The sequence below is a fragment of the Lepus europaeus genome, chromosome 7 (assembly GCF_033115175.1).
Source record: "Lepus europaeus isolate LE1 chromosome 7, mLepTim1.pri, whole genome shotgun sequence".
NCBI lineage: Eukaryota > Metazoa > Chordata > Mammalia > Lagomorpha > Leporidae > Lepus > Lepus europaeus.
In genome coordinates this window covers 46,431,790-46,444,810 of record NC_084833.1, presented here as the reverse complement: position 1 = coordinate 46,444,810, position 13,021 = coordinate 46,431,790, and the positions used below count along the sequence as shown (strand labels likewise).

The window sequence follows — 13,021 nt, the reverse complement described above, 5'->3', positions numbered from 1 at the left end:
CAGCTAACACGTATGGGCTCCTTTCCATAAGCCCAGCATTGGTTCCATACTTTAAACTTTTTCTCATTTAATCCTCTAGATAATTCTCTCATTTTTCCTCTTTCACAAATGAGAACACTGTAGACATTTTCACAAGGTCGGCCAGCTACTCAGCTGCCCAGTCCAAATTTGCTCTCGGTAGAAGGTTGCTGCTGTTGTCCTAACAGCCAGAGCCTGTTGTAGTAGGATCACTCCACTACGGCTAGATGCGCACAGTCTTGCACGGAGGCTGTGGGAGCCCGAGCGTACCGCGGGGGCGGGCCAGGGGCGGGGTCTCCGGCTGGCGCTTCCCTACTGGCCTCCCAGGAGGAGGGAAAGTCCCGCCCCCAGCCGAAGGTGCTCGCGGATTGGCTCTCTGAGATCGATTGACGGCACAGAGCGTAAGCTGGGACAGCGGCGGCGGAGGCGGGGGCGCGAGCAGGAAGTGAGAGTCGAGGCGGCCCTAGGCGGGCTGGCAGGCGGGCTGCGGCCGCCACTTCGCCGAGTCGCTGCCGCCGCTACGGGTGCCTAAGGAGATGGAGGGGTCGGGGCTGAGCTCGCAGGTGAGTGGGGCTGGGGCTGTGGGGAGAGAGACAGTGTGAAGTGGAAGCAGCTGAGGGGCCTCCGAGGGCAGCGGGGGCCTGGACCGGGGAGCCAGGAGCCTGGAAACTCCGAGAAAGATGCTGGGAAGCCGAGGACCGTCGGCTGAGGGCCCGCGCCGGCCCCTCCGGCCTCCAACCCCAAGTCAGGGCGCCCCCTGAGCCCTGGGGCCGGTGCCCGGCGCGGGCCGCTGTGGGGCCTGGTTGGGGGGTTCGCTGTGCCTAGGGGACCTGTCAGGTGACACACCTGAGTTGGGCCAGCGCGCCTTGACCGTGGTCTGAGCACCCGCCGTCGCCTCACACATCCCTGTTGTAACTCTTGTTCCCACATCCCTGCTTGCTCCTGGAAAGAATTAGGGCCGTCTGTTTGGGCTGCTGGGAGGGGAGGTACTGGTAGCCATCTGCAGAATCCCGGAGGACTCCGTTCTGTGGAGGAGGAATTAACAGCCAGGTGTGAGAACAGGAGCGGGCGACGGGCAGGGAGTGTTGGCACCGAGAGAGGAGTTTTGTCCATTTTCCGTACGCACTTTTCCCAGTGCCTAGAGTACAGAAGTTCACGGAGTGTTTGTTGAATACATGAAGAATTAGCAGATTCGGCCAGTTTTACTGAGCACTTTGCATATGCCGGATACTTTTACGTGTGTTGTTTTACTCCAGAGTCAGTGCATCCGTAAGGTATCTCTCTACTTATAGATAAAAAAAAAAAAAAAAAAAAAAAAAAAAAAAAACTGAGGGTGTCGCCGACTTGGATGAGTGAAGTCATTGATTTTCGAGCATGAAATGATTGAAGTACATGGACCCTGAAGGAGGTTTTTCAGTCCCGAGAATGTGTCTCTTGCTCCCCCTTTTCCCGTGGAGGTTTAAGTGACAGGTTGTGTGGGGGAAGCATAAAGGTGTTCTTACTGGGTGTTGGTGCATTTTGAGCAAAGAAAAAATGGTGTGCAAGTAGACTGGACTTTACAAAAGCGTGTAGAATCTTCACATAGAAACCGTGTCTTGCTGTTTTTCTCAGAGCCTCGAAGAAAATGAGTAGAAGTAGCTATCATGTCCTAATTACGGGCACGCATTTACAAAATCCTTCAAGCGGCCCACGTGTACTCCGTCAGCTGAAGGGAAGACAGGCGTGCCCCAGTCCCTACACACGGAGGGAGAGAATGACTCAGAGGTGGCTGTGAGTAGGGCAAGGTAGAGAGAGCACGGCAGCCACTGTTTTTTTATCATGTGAAGATCTTAGCTATGTGCTGTGCTTTACAGGGGGCAAAATACAGCCCCTCTGTTGATTTTCACTATGATCCTGTGAAGTGGAGAGAGAGTGGTACAGTAGTCCCTTGCTATCCGAGCAGTAGGAGTTGATTCTAGGACCCCTGCGGAGACCGCAATCCACAGATGTTTACTCTACTTATATAAAACGGGATAGTATTTGTATATAATCAGTGCATATCCTCCCATACATTTAAATCACATCTAGATTACTTACAACACCTAAAAGTACATAAATACTTGTTAAATTCTACTATTTAGGGAGTAATGACAAAGAGTCTGTATGTGTTCAGGCCTAACAATTGTAGGCCCAACTACACAGTAGTACATGTCTGCATCAGCGTAACATTTTTAAAAATATATATATATATTCGGCCGGCGCCGTGGCTCAACAGGCTAATCCTTCGCCTGCGGCGCCGGCACACCGGGTTCTAGTTCCGGTCGGGGCACCGGATTCTGTCCCGGTTGCCCCTCTTCCAGGCCAGCTCTCTGCTATGGCCCAAGTGCTTGGGCCCTGCACCCCATGGGAGACCAGGAGAAGCACCTGGCTCCTGGCTTCGGATCAGTGCAGTGCGCCGGCCGGCCGCGGTGGCCATTGGAGGGTGAACCAATGGCAAAGGAAGACCTTTCTTTCTGTCTCTCTCACTGTCCACTCTACCTGTCCAAATAAATAAATTTTAAAAAAAGAATTAAAAATATATATATATATTCAATTCACAGTTGGCTTAATCGGTAGATTTGGAACCCAGGGATGTGGAGGGCTTTCTGTATGGTTGCTCCTCAATTTCCCATGGGGTTATGCTCAAATAACTTGTAAGTTGAAAATATTTGAAGTGGAAAATGCACTTAATACACCTAACCTACCAAACATAATTTAGTCTAGCCTACCTTAAATGTGTTCCAAATTTTCCTGCATTTGAGCTAAATCATCTAACACAAAGCTGATTTTATAATAAACTGTTGATTGTCAATAATTTACTGTATACTGAGAATAGAAAACAGAATGGTGTTGTGGGTCCGCAATATTAATATACACCGCTGAAAGCACACTGGGGCTAAAGAATGCTTGGAGCATTGAATAAAAATTAGTTGCTGAATGGTGGGGATGTTATAGCAACAGAGCCATCGATTTCTGAGAGCTGTGGCTCGCTGCCACTGCCCAGCATCACAAGAGAATGCTGGTATCACTCCTCTGGGAAAGATTAAATTCAAAATAAAGTTTCTACTGAATGTTATCACTTTCACACAATTGTAAAGTCAAAAAATGATGTCTGATGATCTTATATCATGGACCATGTGGTATTCGAGTTAAGAGAAAGAATTGAAGCTTAAATAATTGGAGTCACTTGCTACAAGTCAAATAGCTGCTAAGTGGTAGAGCCAGGACTTCCTTTGTTCATTTAACAAATGATGTGGGGTTTTTTTTTTTGGCTTAACAGTGGGTCTTAACATTTGAAAGAGTTACAGATAGAGAAGGAGGACTTCTCTCTGCTGGTTGACTCCTCAGATGGCTGCAATGGCCAGGGCTGAGTCAGGCCAAAGCCACAAGCCAGGGGCTTTATCCAGGTCTCCCACAAGGGTGGTAGCAATGCAAGCAGTTGAGCCGTCTTCTGCTGCTTTTCCCAGACTGTTAGCAGGGACCTGGAGCAGAAGTGGAACAGCTGGGATACAAGCTGGTACCCATATGAGAAGCTGACTTTGGAGGCAGTGGCTTTACTTGCTGTGCCACAGGCCAGCCCTGAAAAATGAGTTTTGAATGTCTCCTAGGTGTGAAGGTATCCTTCTAGCTACTGGCAATAAATTAGTGGATAAAACAAGAATAAAAATTCCCTGCTGTTGTTGAATTTGGTTTTTGATTCCAAGTTCATCATTGATGGATTTTTACCAGAATACCCATACAACTGGTCTTCCTATAAGCTTCTTTCTGACCGACCTCACCTTTTTTGAGTACTTTCTTACTTGATCCATCAACCCCAGCCCCAGTGGCTTTGGGAGCTTAAACTTACTATTTGCTATGGCTCAAATGCTCTTTTGTTGTGTACCTACATGGCTGATTTCTCCACGTCTGAGATCTGGACACAAATACCACTTCAGTGTGGCATTCTGTGACCCTGTGTTCCCTTCATCACTACTACCAGTAAAAATCCCTTCCTTGTTTTATGTTGCACCTCAGCATTTAATACCATGTAACACACCTGTTGGTCCTGTTAATCTCAGGTTCACTGCTGTGTGCTGCATGTCTAGAACAGGGCCTAGCATTGATGAAAATACTTGTCTAAGAAGGAACTTGGAAACTGAACTCTGCTGCTTGTGTTGATGTCATGATAAACTACATGTCAGCTTTTTCACTCTTTCTCATTGTTTCATAATCTGGCAAAATACGGTTCCTCATCAGAGTTCCAGTATGATTTTCTAAATCTTGGTTTTCACTTCAACTGCTGCCCAGTGTAACTTCAACAGTACTTACGTACTATTTACAAAGGTAATGTTACCTGTGCTATTTCTATGTAACAAATGACACATGATCACTTAGAGCTGGAAGATGATCCAGAGATGGTTTGGTTATGATGAACTGGCCCAGAAACCACGATGTAAAACAACTGCTGTCCTGCTCATGGCCTCCATGTTCTGGAGTCTGGTCAGGCCAAGGCCCCACCACATCCAGAACCTCGGCTGGGAAGGGTCCTGTCCTGGGATTGGTGCACCAGAATGGGCTGTCATTGAGGGGTGTCTTCACTCACGGGCCTGGCTGTTGACGGTGACTTTCAGCAGGGACATTTATGTGTGACATCTGCACAGCCTGGTAGCTGAATTCTAAGAAGAGTTGTCTCTAGAGACAAGAAGAGGAAGCTGCTGACTTCTAAGGCCTGGGCCTGTGAAGTAGCACAGCATCACTTCATAAATGAGCAGTCACAGAGCTGAGTCAAGAAGGAACATCGACTCCCACCTCTTGATGGAGAGTGTCTAACGATTTGGAGCTGTAGTGTAAAAATCACCACAGGTGTATGCATTTGTCTCATAATTTTCATAATAATCTTGTTCTGCTCCCCACTCTCTAGGAGGGTATTTTGCTAGCTATATGTCTCTTTCTTGATATTCCGTTCTCCCTCCCCCCTCTCTGCCCCTCCCCACTCTTTTCTTCTTTTGACCTGTGTATCTTTATTAAAGCAACACAACAAACATATTATCCTAACATCTGAGGAAGTTTTGGACTGGGATCGTAGGTGGACAGAGAAGATAAAATAGAACAGAATCCTAGAACACTTGGGAACTGAAGACTGAATTATGTAGCTCAGAAACTCTTAAACTGGTATATAGCATAAGCTTCAGGACACCAGTAGACATCTTAAGATTATATGCAAAGGTCAGCTTATAGGTACAGTTGTGTATTTATCTGAGTAGAGAATTCCTAGTTTTGATAACATTTTCAGAAGGACAAAGAGATTCATGAAATTGAGACTCAGAAGTAATTAATGTACTTTCCAGACATCCACAGCAGGAGCTAAAGTAGCAGGAGAGCCCAGATCTCTGGACTCCTAATGTAGGACCTTTTTGCTAGTCAGGTGGTCAGTGAGAGAGAGAGAGAGACAGAGAGAAAGGTCTTCCTTCTGCCGTTGGTTCACCCTCCAATGGCCGCCGCGGTAGGCGCGCTGCAGCCGGCGCACCGCGCTGATCCGATGGCAGGAGCCAGGTGCTTCTCCTGGTCTCCCATGGGGTGCAGGGCCCAAGGACTTGGGCCATCCTCCACTGCACTCCTGGGCCACAGCAGAGAGCTGGCCTGGAAGAGGGGCAACCGGGACAGGATCGGTGCCCTGACCGGGACTAGAACCCGGTGTGCCAGCGCCGCAAGGCGGAGGATTAGCCTAGTGAGCCGCGGCGCCGGCCGTGGTAATAATCTTGATTGATCGTTTGCTGTCCGTGGAGCTCACCTGTTCTTCAGTCCTAGGAGTAGTCTCTGTTACTGTGTTCTGAGGGTGTGAAGGGAGTATCTTGCTAACTAGAATATAAGTTCCTTGGAAACCAGGATTCTTGTCTCTTGTGTTCATTGCCTTTTTCTTGTGTCTAAAACAGGACTGGGCACATAGTGGGCACTCAGTAAATATCTGATGCATGAATGAATTGCAACAGAAATCATGTCTTACCTTTCATCTCTGATTACCCAGGACCATGCCTGCTACATAGTAGGTGTTCTTACCTTTCCCTCAGTGAATGATTTGTGAGTTTGCTGGCATCACGAGAATCTGCTTAGTTTGCTCTGCTAGGTCAGCCTTGCAGGTAGTCCCGTAGCAGTTAAACTTGCCTGTGCATACAGGGTGTGTGTTCATGCAAAGCAGTCCTTATTAGTGCAGAAGTCAGATGTGACTATTGTTTTTTTTTTTCTTTTTTTAAAACTTTTATTTACTAAATATAAATTTCAAAAGTACAACTTTTGGATTATAGCGGCTTTTCCCCCATAACCTCCCTCCCACCCGCAACCATCTCATCTCCCACTCCCTGTCCCATCCCATTCTTCATCAAGATTCATTTTCAATTCTCTTTATGTACAGAAGATCAACTTGGTATATGCTAAGTAAGGATTTCAACAGTTTGCATCCCCACAGATACACAAAGTATAAGGTACTGTTTGGGTACTAGTTTTACCGTTAATTCACATAGTACAACACATTAAGGACAGAGATCTACATGGGAGCAAGTGTACAGTGACTCCTATTGTTGGTTTAACAATTGACACTCTTATTTATGACGTTAGTAATCACCTGAGGCTCTTGTCATGAACTGCCTTTAAATATTTATTTATTTATTTGAAATTCAGAGTTACAGAGAGAGAGAGAGAGAGATATCTTCCATCTGCTGGTTTACTCCCCAGTTGGCCACAATGGCTGGAGCCGTGCTGATCCGAAGCCAGGAGCCGGGAGCTTCTTCCAGGTTTCCCACTCAGGTGCAGGGGCCCAAGGACTTGGGCCATCTTCGAGTGCTTTCCCAGACTATAGCAGAGAGCTGGATTGGAAGTGAAGCAGCCAGGATTGGAACCGGTGCCCATATGGGATGCTGGCACTGCATGTGGTAGCTTTACCTGCTACGCTACAGCACCGGCCCCCCGTTATGACTATTTTAACAGCTCCTCTTAGGATCATTCTGCATGGGAGTTGGGAAGAACTTTATATGCCTCTTTGATTTAAAAAATGTGGAAATGAGCCCAAAATAGGGTAGATGGTGAGCCATCATCATATAGACCATAGGAAATACCGGGAATCTTTGTTTAGTTGACACCTGTGTCAGAAGAGATTAGGCTAGGAGAACCCTGCAGATGCAGGGATGCAGTCTCTTCTTCCCTCCCTTTTCAGACAGAGTTGCATGCTCTCATCCTGCTTTCCCCTACTCTCCTTCAATCTCCCAGAAAATAAAGATTTCCACTCCCTTCTGTGCATGGTACAGAGACAGTTTCTAAATTCATACTGTCATGAGTCATGTTGTTGTAAGATTTGACAGTGTGTTTCTATATTTCATTCATCAATGAATAGCTCACTATATACTCATGGCAAGATTTGAATAAAGATAGTATAAATCTGCTTCAAATGAGCCTTTTTGGTAATTTTGAGTTTTTCTAGTTGGGGGGGGGGGGCTGACATTTCAGATGGATTAGGTTGTCTATGCCTCCTGTGACTGATGAAGCACTCCTGCTACAAACAAAAGTGTCAGCTCTGCCATTTTCTTGTTTACTTGTGCCTGTTTCATATTACCTTAATTGGTGGTTGGTTGGTTTGTTTTGTAGAAATAAGTTTAAACCACTTAGTCATTTTGGGAGCAGTAATTTAGTTAAAATTAGATAATCAAATTTGAAAATTACATAACCTGATGTAAGCTGAAGTGTGCTCCAGGTCCCACTGTCAGTCCCACTGGTCCTGCAGCTTTACTCTGTCCCCAGGTAACCTTGTAAACAGTATAAGGAGTGGCCTGCTTGACAAACAAATCAGTGAGACTGCCCATAGTTTTAAAAACTTGAATTTGTGAATTCTGTTATTTTTTCTATCTTTTTACTGACAAAAGTCATGATAATAAAGTTTTTACATTTTTCTTCCAGTATCTACTGGGTCACTGCGTATGTGGTGGCCTTGAGGGCATTTGTTGTACTTTGGAGACTGTTGATTTCGTACACGGGCTTTGAATTTATATTGTCATTTTTAGGTTTTACTTTTATCTGGATTAAGGCCAAAAGTACTGACGTGAACAAAAGGTATCTCCTGTTCTCTTGTCTCTTATTTATTTTTGCCATTTAATCAGGTATTATTGCCTTCTCTTATCACTTTATAAATCTTTAACTTGTTCCCCCTGTTAGACTTGAGTTCCTGGAGGATAGACACCGTGTCTTCTTTACCCTTAGCATGATGCTTTGTACATTGTGAATACCCAGGAATTAATTGCTAAATACATAAATGCTCTTTATTGTTGATGTTCTTCATGGGAAACATGTGATCCTACTCTGCTTTTCAGATGAAAAATGAGTTTGATGTCCTCGATGCTCAAGGCACTATAAGAAGCAAAAGGGAGCAGGCATGGAGCCTAGTAGGTTAAGGTGCCTGTGTCCTACATCTGGGTCCCTGGGTTCGGTTCTGGTTCCAAATCCAGCTTCCTGCCAGTGCAGACCCTCAGAGGCAGCAGTGCTAGCTCAAGTAACTGGATCCCTGCCACCCATGCAGGACACCTGGATTGCATTCCCAGCTCTGGACTTCATCCTGCGTTGGCCATGGCTTTTGCAGGTGTTGGAAGAGCAAACCAGTAGGTGGGAGATCTCTCTCTGTGTTTCCCTGCCTCTCCTCAAATAAAAAACTTTTTTGTTTAAAAAAGGCAGCATATTTGTGTCTGTAGAATGAGTCAGTTTTCTCTGTTGACAAATCTGTATGCAAAGGGTTAATTTCCCTAATGTCCAAATAAAAATTGATATACGCAGTCCACTGGATAAATGACCAGGCAGTGAAAAGGCAGTTTACAAAGGAGAGAAAATATGGAGAGCCAATATACATAACAACAAAGCAAAACATTCAGACTCTTTAGCAACCAGAGGTGTGCAAATGAAAAACAGCATGCTGTTGTTTAACCATCAGTTTAGCAAGATTGAAAAAAGATTGATAATATCCAGTTTGGGAAAATTTTTAGGAAAAAAAAAAAACCACTTATATGCCATGCAATAGGAATATGATTTGGGATAAAAATGTGGTATCTTATATGTGTTTATAATATATAAATATTTTTTAAAAGATTTATTCATTTATTTGAAAGGCAGAGTTAGAGAGAAAGGGAGAGGCAGATCTTCCATCTGCTGGTTCACTCCTCAAATGGCCACGATGGCCAGGGCTGGGCAGGCCAAAGCCAGGAGCCAGAAACTCCTTTTTTTTTTTTTTACAGGCAGAGTGGACAGTGAGAGAGACAGAGAGAAAGGTCTTCCTTTGCCGTTGGTTCACCCTCCAATGGCCGCCGCGGTAGGCGCTACGGCCGGCGCACCGCGCTGATCCGATGGCAGGAGCCAGGTGCTTCTCCTGGTCTCCCATGGGGTGCAGGGCCATCCTCCACTGCACTCCTGGGCCACAGCAGAGAGCTGGCCTGGAAGAGGGGCAACCGGGACAGGATCGGTGCCCTGACCGGGACTAGAACCCGGTGTGCCGGCGCTGCAAAGCAGAGGATTAGCCTAGTGAGCCGCGGCGCCGGCCGAGAGAAAGGTTTTCCATCCACTGATTCACTCCCCAAATGGCTGCAATGGCCAGAGCTAGGCTGATCTGAAGCCAAAAGCCAGGAGATTCTTCTGGTTCTCTCAAATGGGTGCAGGGGTCCAAGCACTTGGACTGTTTTCTACTACTTCCCGAGGCCATAGTAGAGAGCTGGATTGGAAGAGGAGCAGCCAGGACACGAACCAGTGCCTATGTGGGATGCCAGTGCCTCAGGCGGAGGCTTAACCACAGCGCTAGCCCAAGTACATATATTTTTTAACTTAATTGTCCTACTTCTGGGAATTAGTTCTATACAAGTAGACTGTGGAAGTGTTCATAGCATTGAAAGGCTAAAATTAACTGTCATCTCTAACAATAAGGAGGGTGGTTAAGTTATGTTAGATTTGTATAATGTAATAATATTGCACTACTACTGACATGCAGGTCTGTGTGTGATATATTGTTAGGTGAGAAAAGCAAGTCGAAGAATACTTTGATCCCAATACTTGTTAAGATGATTAAAAAGCTATAGCTGTGTTATACAGTATAATAAATATGTTAAATTATATGCTCATGTACATGATGAGGAAGGATGTACCAACCTGATAATAATGGTTATCTCTGGTGGTACAGTGTTGGAGAATGAATTCAGATTGTTGACCTTTTTATTCACTTCTGGTTTGCTAGATATTTAAGACTGCTATATATAGGGGCTGGTGCTGTGGCTCACTTGGCTAATCCTCCGCCTGCGGCACCGGCACCCCATATGGGCGCCGGGTTCTAGTCCTGGTTGCTCTTCTTCCAGTCCAGCTCTCTGCTGTGGCCCGGGAGGCCAGTGGAGGATGGCCCAAGGGCTTGGGCTCCTGCACCCACATGGGAGACTGGGAGGAAGCACCTGGCTCCTGGCCTCGGATTGGCGAAGCTCCAGCCGTGGCGGCCATTTGGGGGGTGAACCAACAGAAAGAAGACCTTTCTCTCTCTTACTGTCTATAACTCTACCTGTCAAAAAAAAAAAAAAAAACTGCTATATAGATGTATCCTTTTATATTTAGATATCATTTTAGAATTTTAGAATTCTATTAAAAATTAAGTTTTGATTAGAAAAGGCAGATTGATTTCTCAATCTTTGTTGTACTTTTCTTTTTACATCTGTTACTTGTTGACATTCTAGAAGTGCTAAGTATAGTTCAACTCTTTAAATTTTTGTCTTTATTTAGATATGATTATAGCCGGCGTCGTGGCTTAACAGGCTAATCCTCCGCCTTGCGGCGCCGGCACACCGGGTTCTAGTCCCGGTCAGGGCACCGATCCTGTCCCGGTTGCCCCTCTTCCAGGCCAGCTCTCTGCTGTGGCCCAGGAGTGCAGTGGAGGATGGCCCAAGTGCTTGGGCCCTGCACCCCATGGGAGACCAGGAGAAGCCCCTGGCTCCTGCCATCGGATCAGCGCGGTGCGCCAGCCGCAGCGCGCCGGCCGTGGCGGCCATTGGAGGGTGAACCAACGGCAAAAGGAAGACCTTTCTCTCTGTCTCTCACTGTTCACTCTGCCTGTCAAAAAAATAAAAAAATAAAAATAAATAAAATAAAATAGATATGATTATAATTTTTGTGATATCGTGAAAAGAATTCTAAGGTAATATTTCCACTTGTATTTTAACCTACTATCTACATTTTTTATTTTCAGCTGTGTGTGTATGATTATTTACCAGTTAAATAGGAAGTTATTTTCAAAAGAGCATTTATGGTTCTAGTTCTGGGTAAGGTGAAATAAACACACACGTCTCCTGGTTTATGCAGCTGTGGAACCTGGACCGAATGCAAAATTGCAGGTAGATTCTTGAAAACTAGAATTCAGAAACCACCAGACAAGTAGCCAGTGTGCCATGGACTTGAACCCTGGAAGTGAGCATGAGTATAGACAGAGGAGAGCTCCTTGAGAAGCCATCTGGTACAGCCCCAAGGAGCAAAGGAGGGGTCTCCTGGCAGAGCAGGCATCTTAAACCCTGAAGGGACACTTTGTTCTTTAAGCAAAGGAATTGTGACCCAATAAAGTAATTATTAGAAGTGAAACCGAAAGCGTAGTTGTAAAAGAGGAAATTGAAAAGTTGGACTTCATCAAAATTTAAAACTTCTCTCTGAAAGAGACTGTTTTGTAAAGACTTATTTATTTATTTATGTGAAAGGCAGAGTTACAAAGAGAGAAGGAGAGAGAGAGAGATCTGCTATCTGCTTCATTTGCCAAATTGCCACAAGGACGAAGGCTGGGCCAGGCAGAAGCCAGGAGCCAGGAACTTCTTCCAGATCTCCTACGTGGGTGGCAGCCGCCCAGAGACTCGGGCCATCTTCCTGTTGCTTTCCCAGGTGTATTAACAGGAAGCAGCCAGGACTTGAACTGGTACCTATGTGGCATGCCAGCACTGCAGGTTGCCACTTAACTGGCTGTACCACAGCTCTAGTCCCAAGAGACTTAAGAAATAGAAAGAGTGGCGGGCGCTGTGGTGCAGCGGGTAAAAGCTCTGGCCTAAAGCACTGGCATCCCATATGGGTGCCAGTTCTAGTCCCGGCTGCTCCTCTTCCGATCCAGCTCTCTGCTATGGCCTAGGACAGCAGTGGAGGATGGCCCAAGTCCTTGGGCCCCCGCACCCACGTTGAAGACCCAGAGGAAGCTCCTGTCTCCTGGCTTCGGATCAGCTCAGCTCTGGCTGTTGCAGCCAATTGGGGAGTGAATCAGTGGATGGAAGACCCTCTCTGTCTTACCTCTCTCTGTAATTCTGTCTTTCAAATAAATAAAATAAATATTAAGAAAAGAAGAAAAGAAACAGACAGATATAGACCAAAAGAAAATATTGCAAATCACAAATCTGACAAAGGACTTATATCTAGAATATGTAATATAAAGAACTCTCAAAACTTAATAGCAGCATTACAAACAGTACAATTAAAAAGTGGGCAGAAGTCTTAGACAATTCACAAAATAATGTACACAGATGGTAAATAAGTATATGAAAAGGTGCTCAACTTCATTAACCACTAGGGATATGCAAATTACAGCTTTGAGATACCACCATCTATCAGATTTACTACTGGCCAAGTTGGTGGATGGTGCCCTGGTTAGTCTTCTCTATCCTCGTTATGATTCCTCACCTTTTTTCTATCCTACATAGCTTTCTCTTCACCTGCTTTACCAATTACTGAAAAAGATTGAAATCTCCAACTGTATTGGGTCTTTCTATGTTTCTTCCCCCATTCCATCTGTTTTTGCTTCATGAATTTAAAAGCTCCTTTTGAGTATGTACATGTTTAACATTATTATATCTTCTAAATGCATCTGCAGCTCTAATACTGTGAACTGCCCTTGTTTATTCCTGGAAGTATTTCTTGTGCTGATGTCTACTTTGTCTTCTGTTAATTAGCCACTGCATTCCTTACACTTGGCATTTCTGTA

General features: G+C 45.4%; 1 protein-coding gene across 2 annotated transcripts in view; it reads left to right on the top strand.

Moving 5' to 3' along the window:
• Positions 1-469: 469 nt before the first annotated feature.
• ZDHHC13 (zinc finger DHHC-type palmitoyltransferase 13) overlaps positions 470-13,021 on the top strand; it is a 52,328-nt gene continuing 39,776 nt past the window's right edge. Inside the window, exon 1 of one of the 2 annotated variants that reach the window (XM_062196393.1) lies at positions 470-581. In XM_062196393.1, coding sequence (XP_062052377.1) covers positions 555-581 — 27 coding nt within the window. In that variant the 5' untranslated portion in view covers positions 470-554. Of the gene's footprint in view, positions 582-5,990; positions 6,059-13,021 lie in introns of those variants that run through there. The other variant, XM_062196392.1, reaches the window with a different exon arrangement.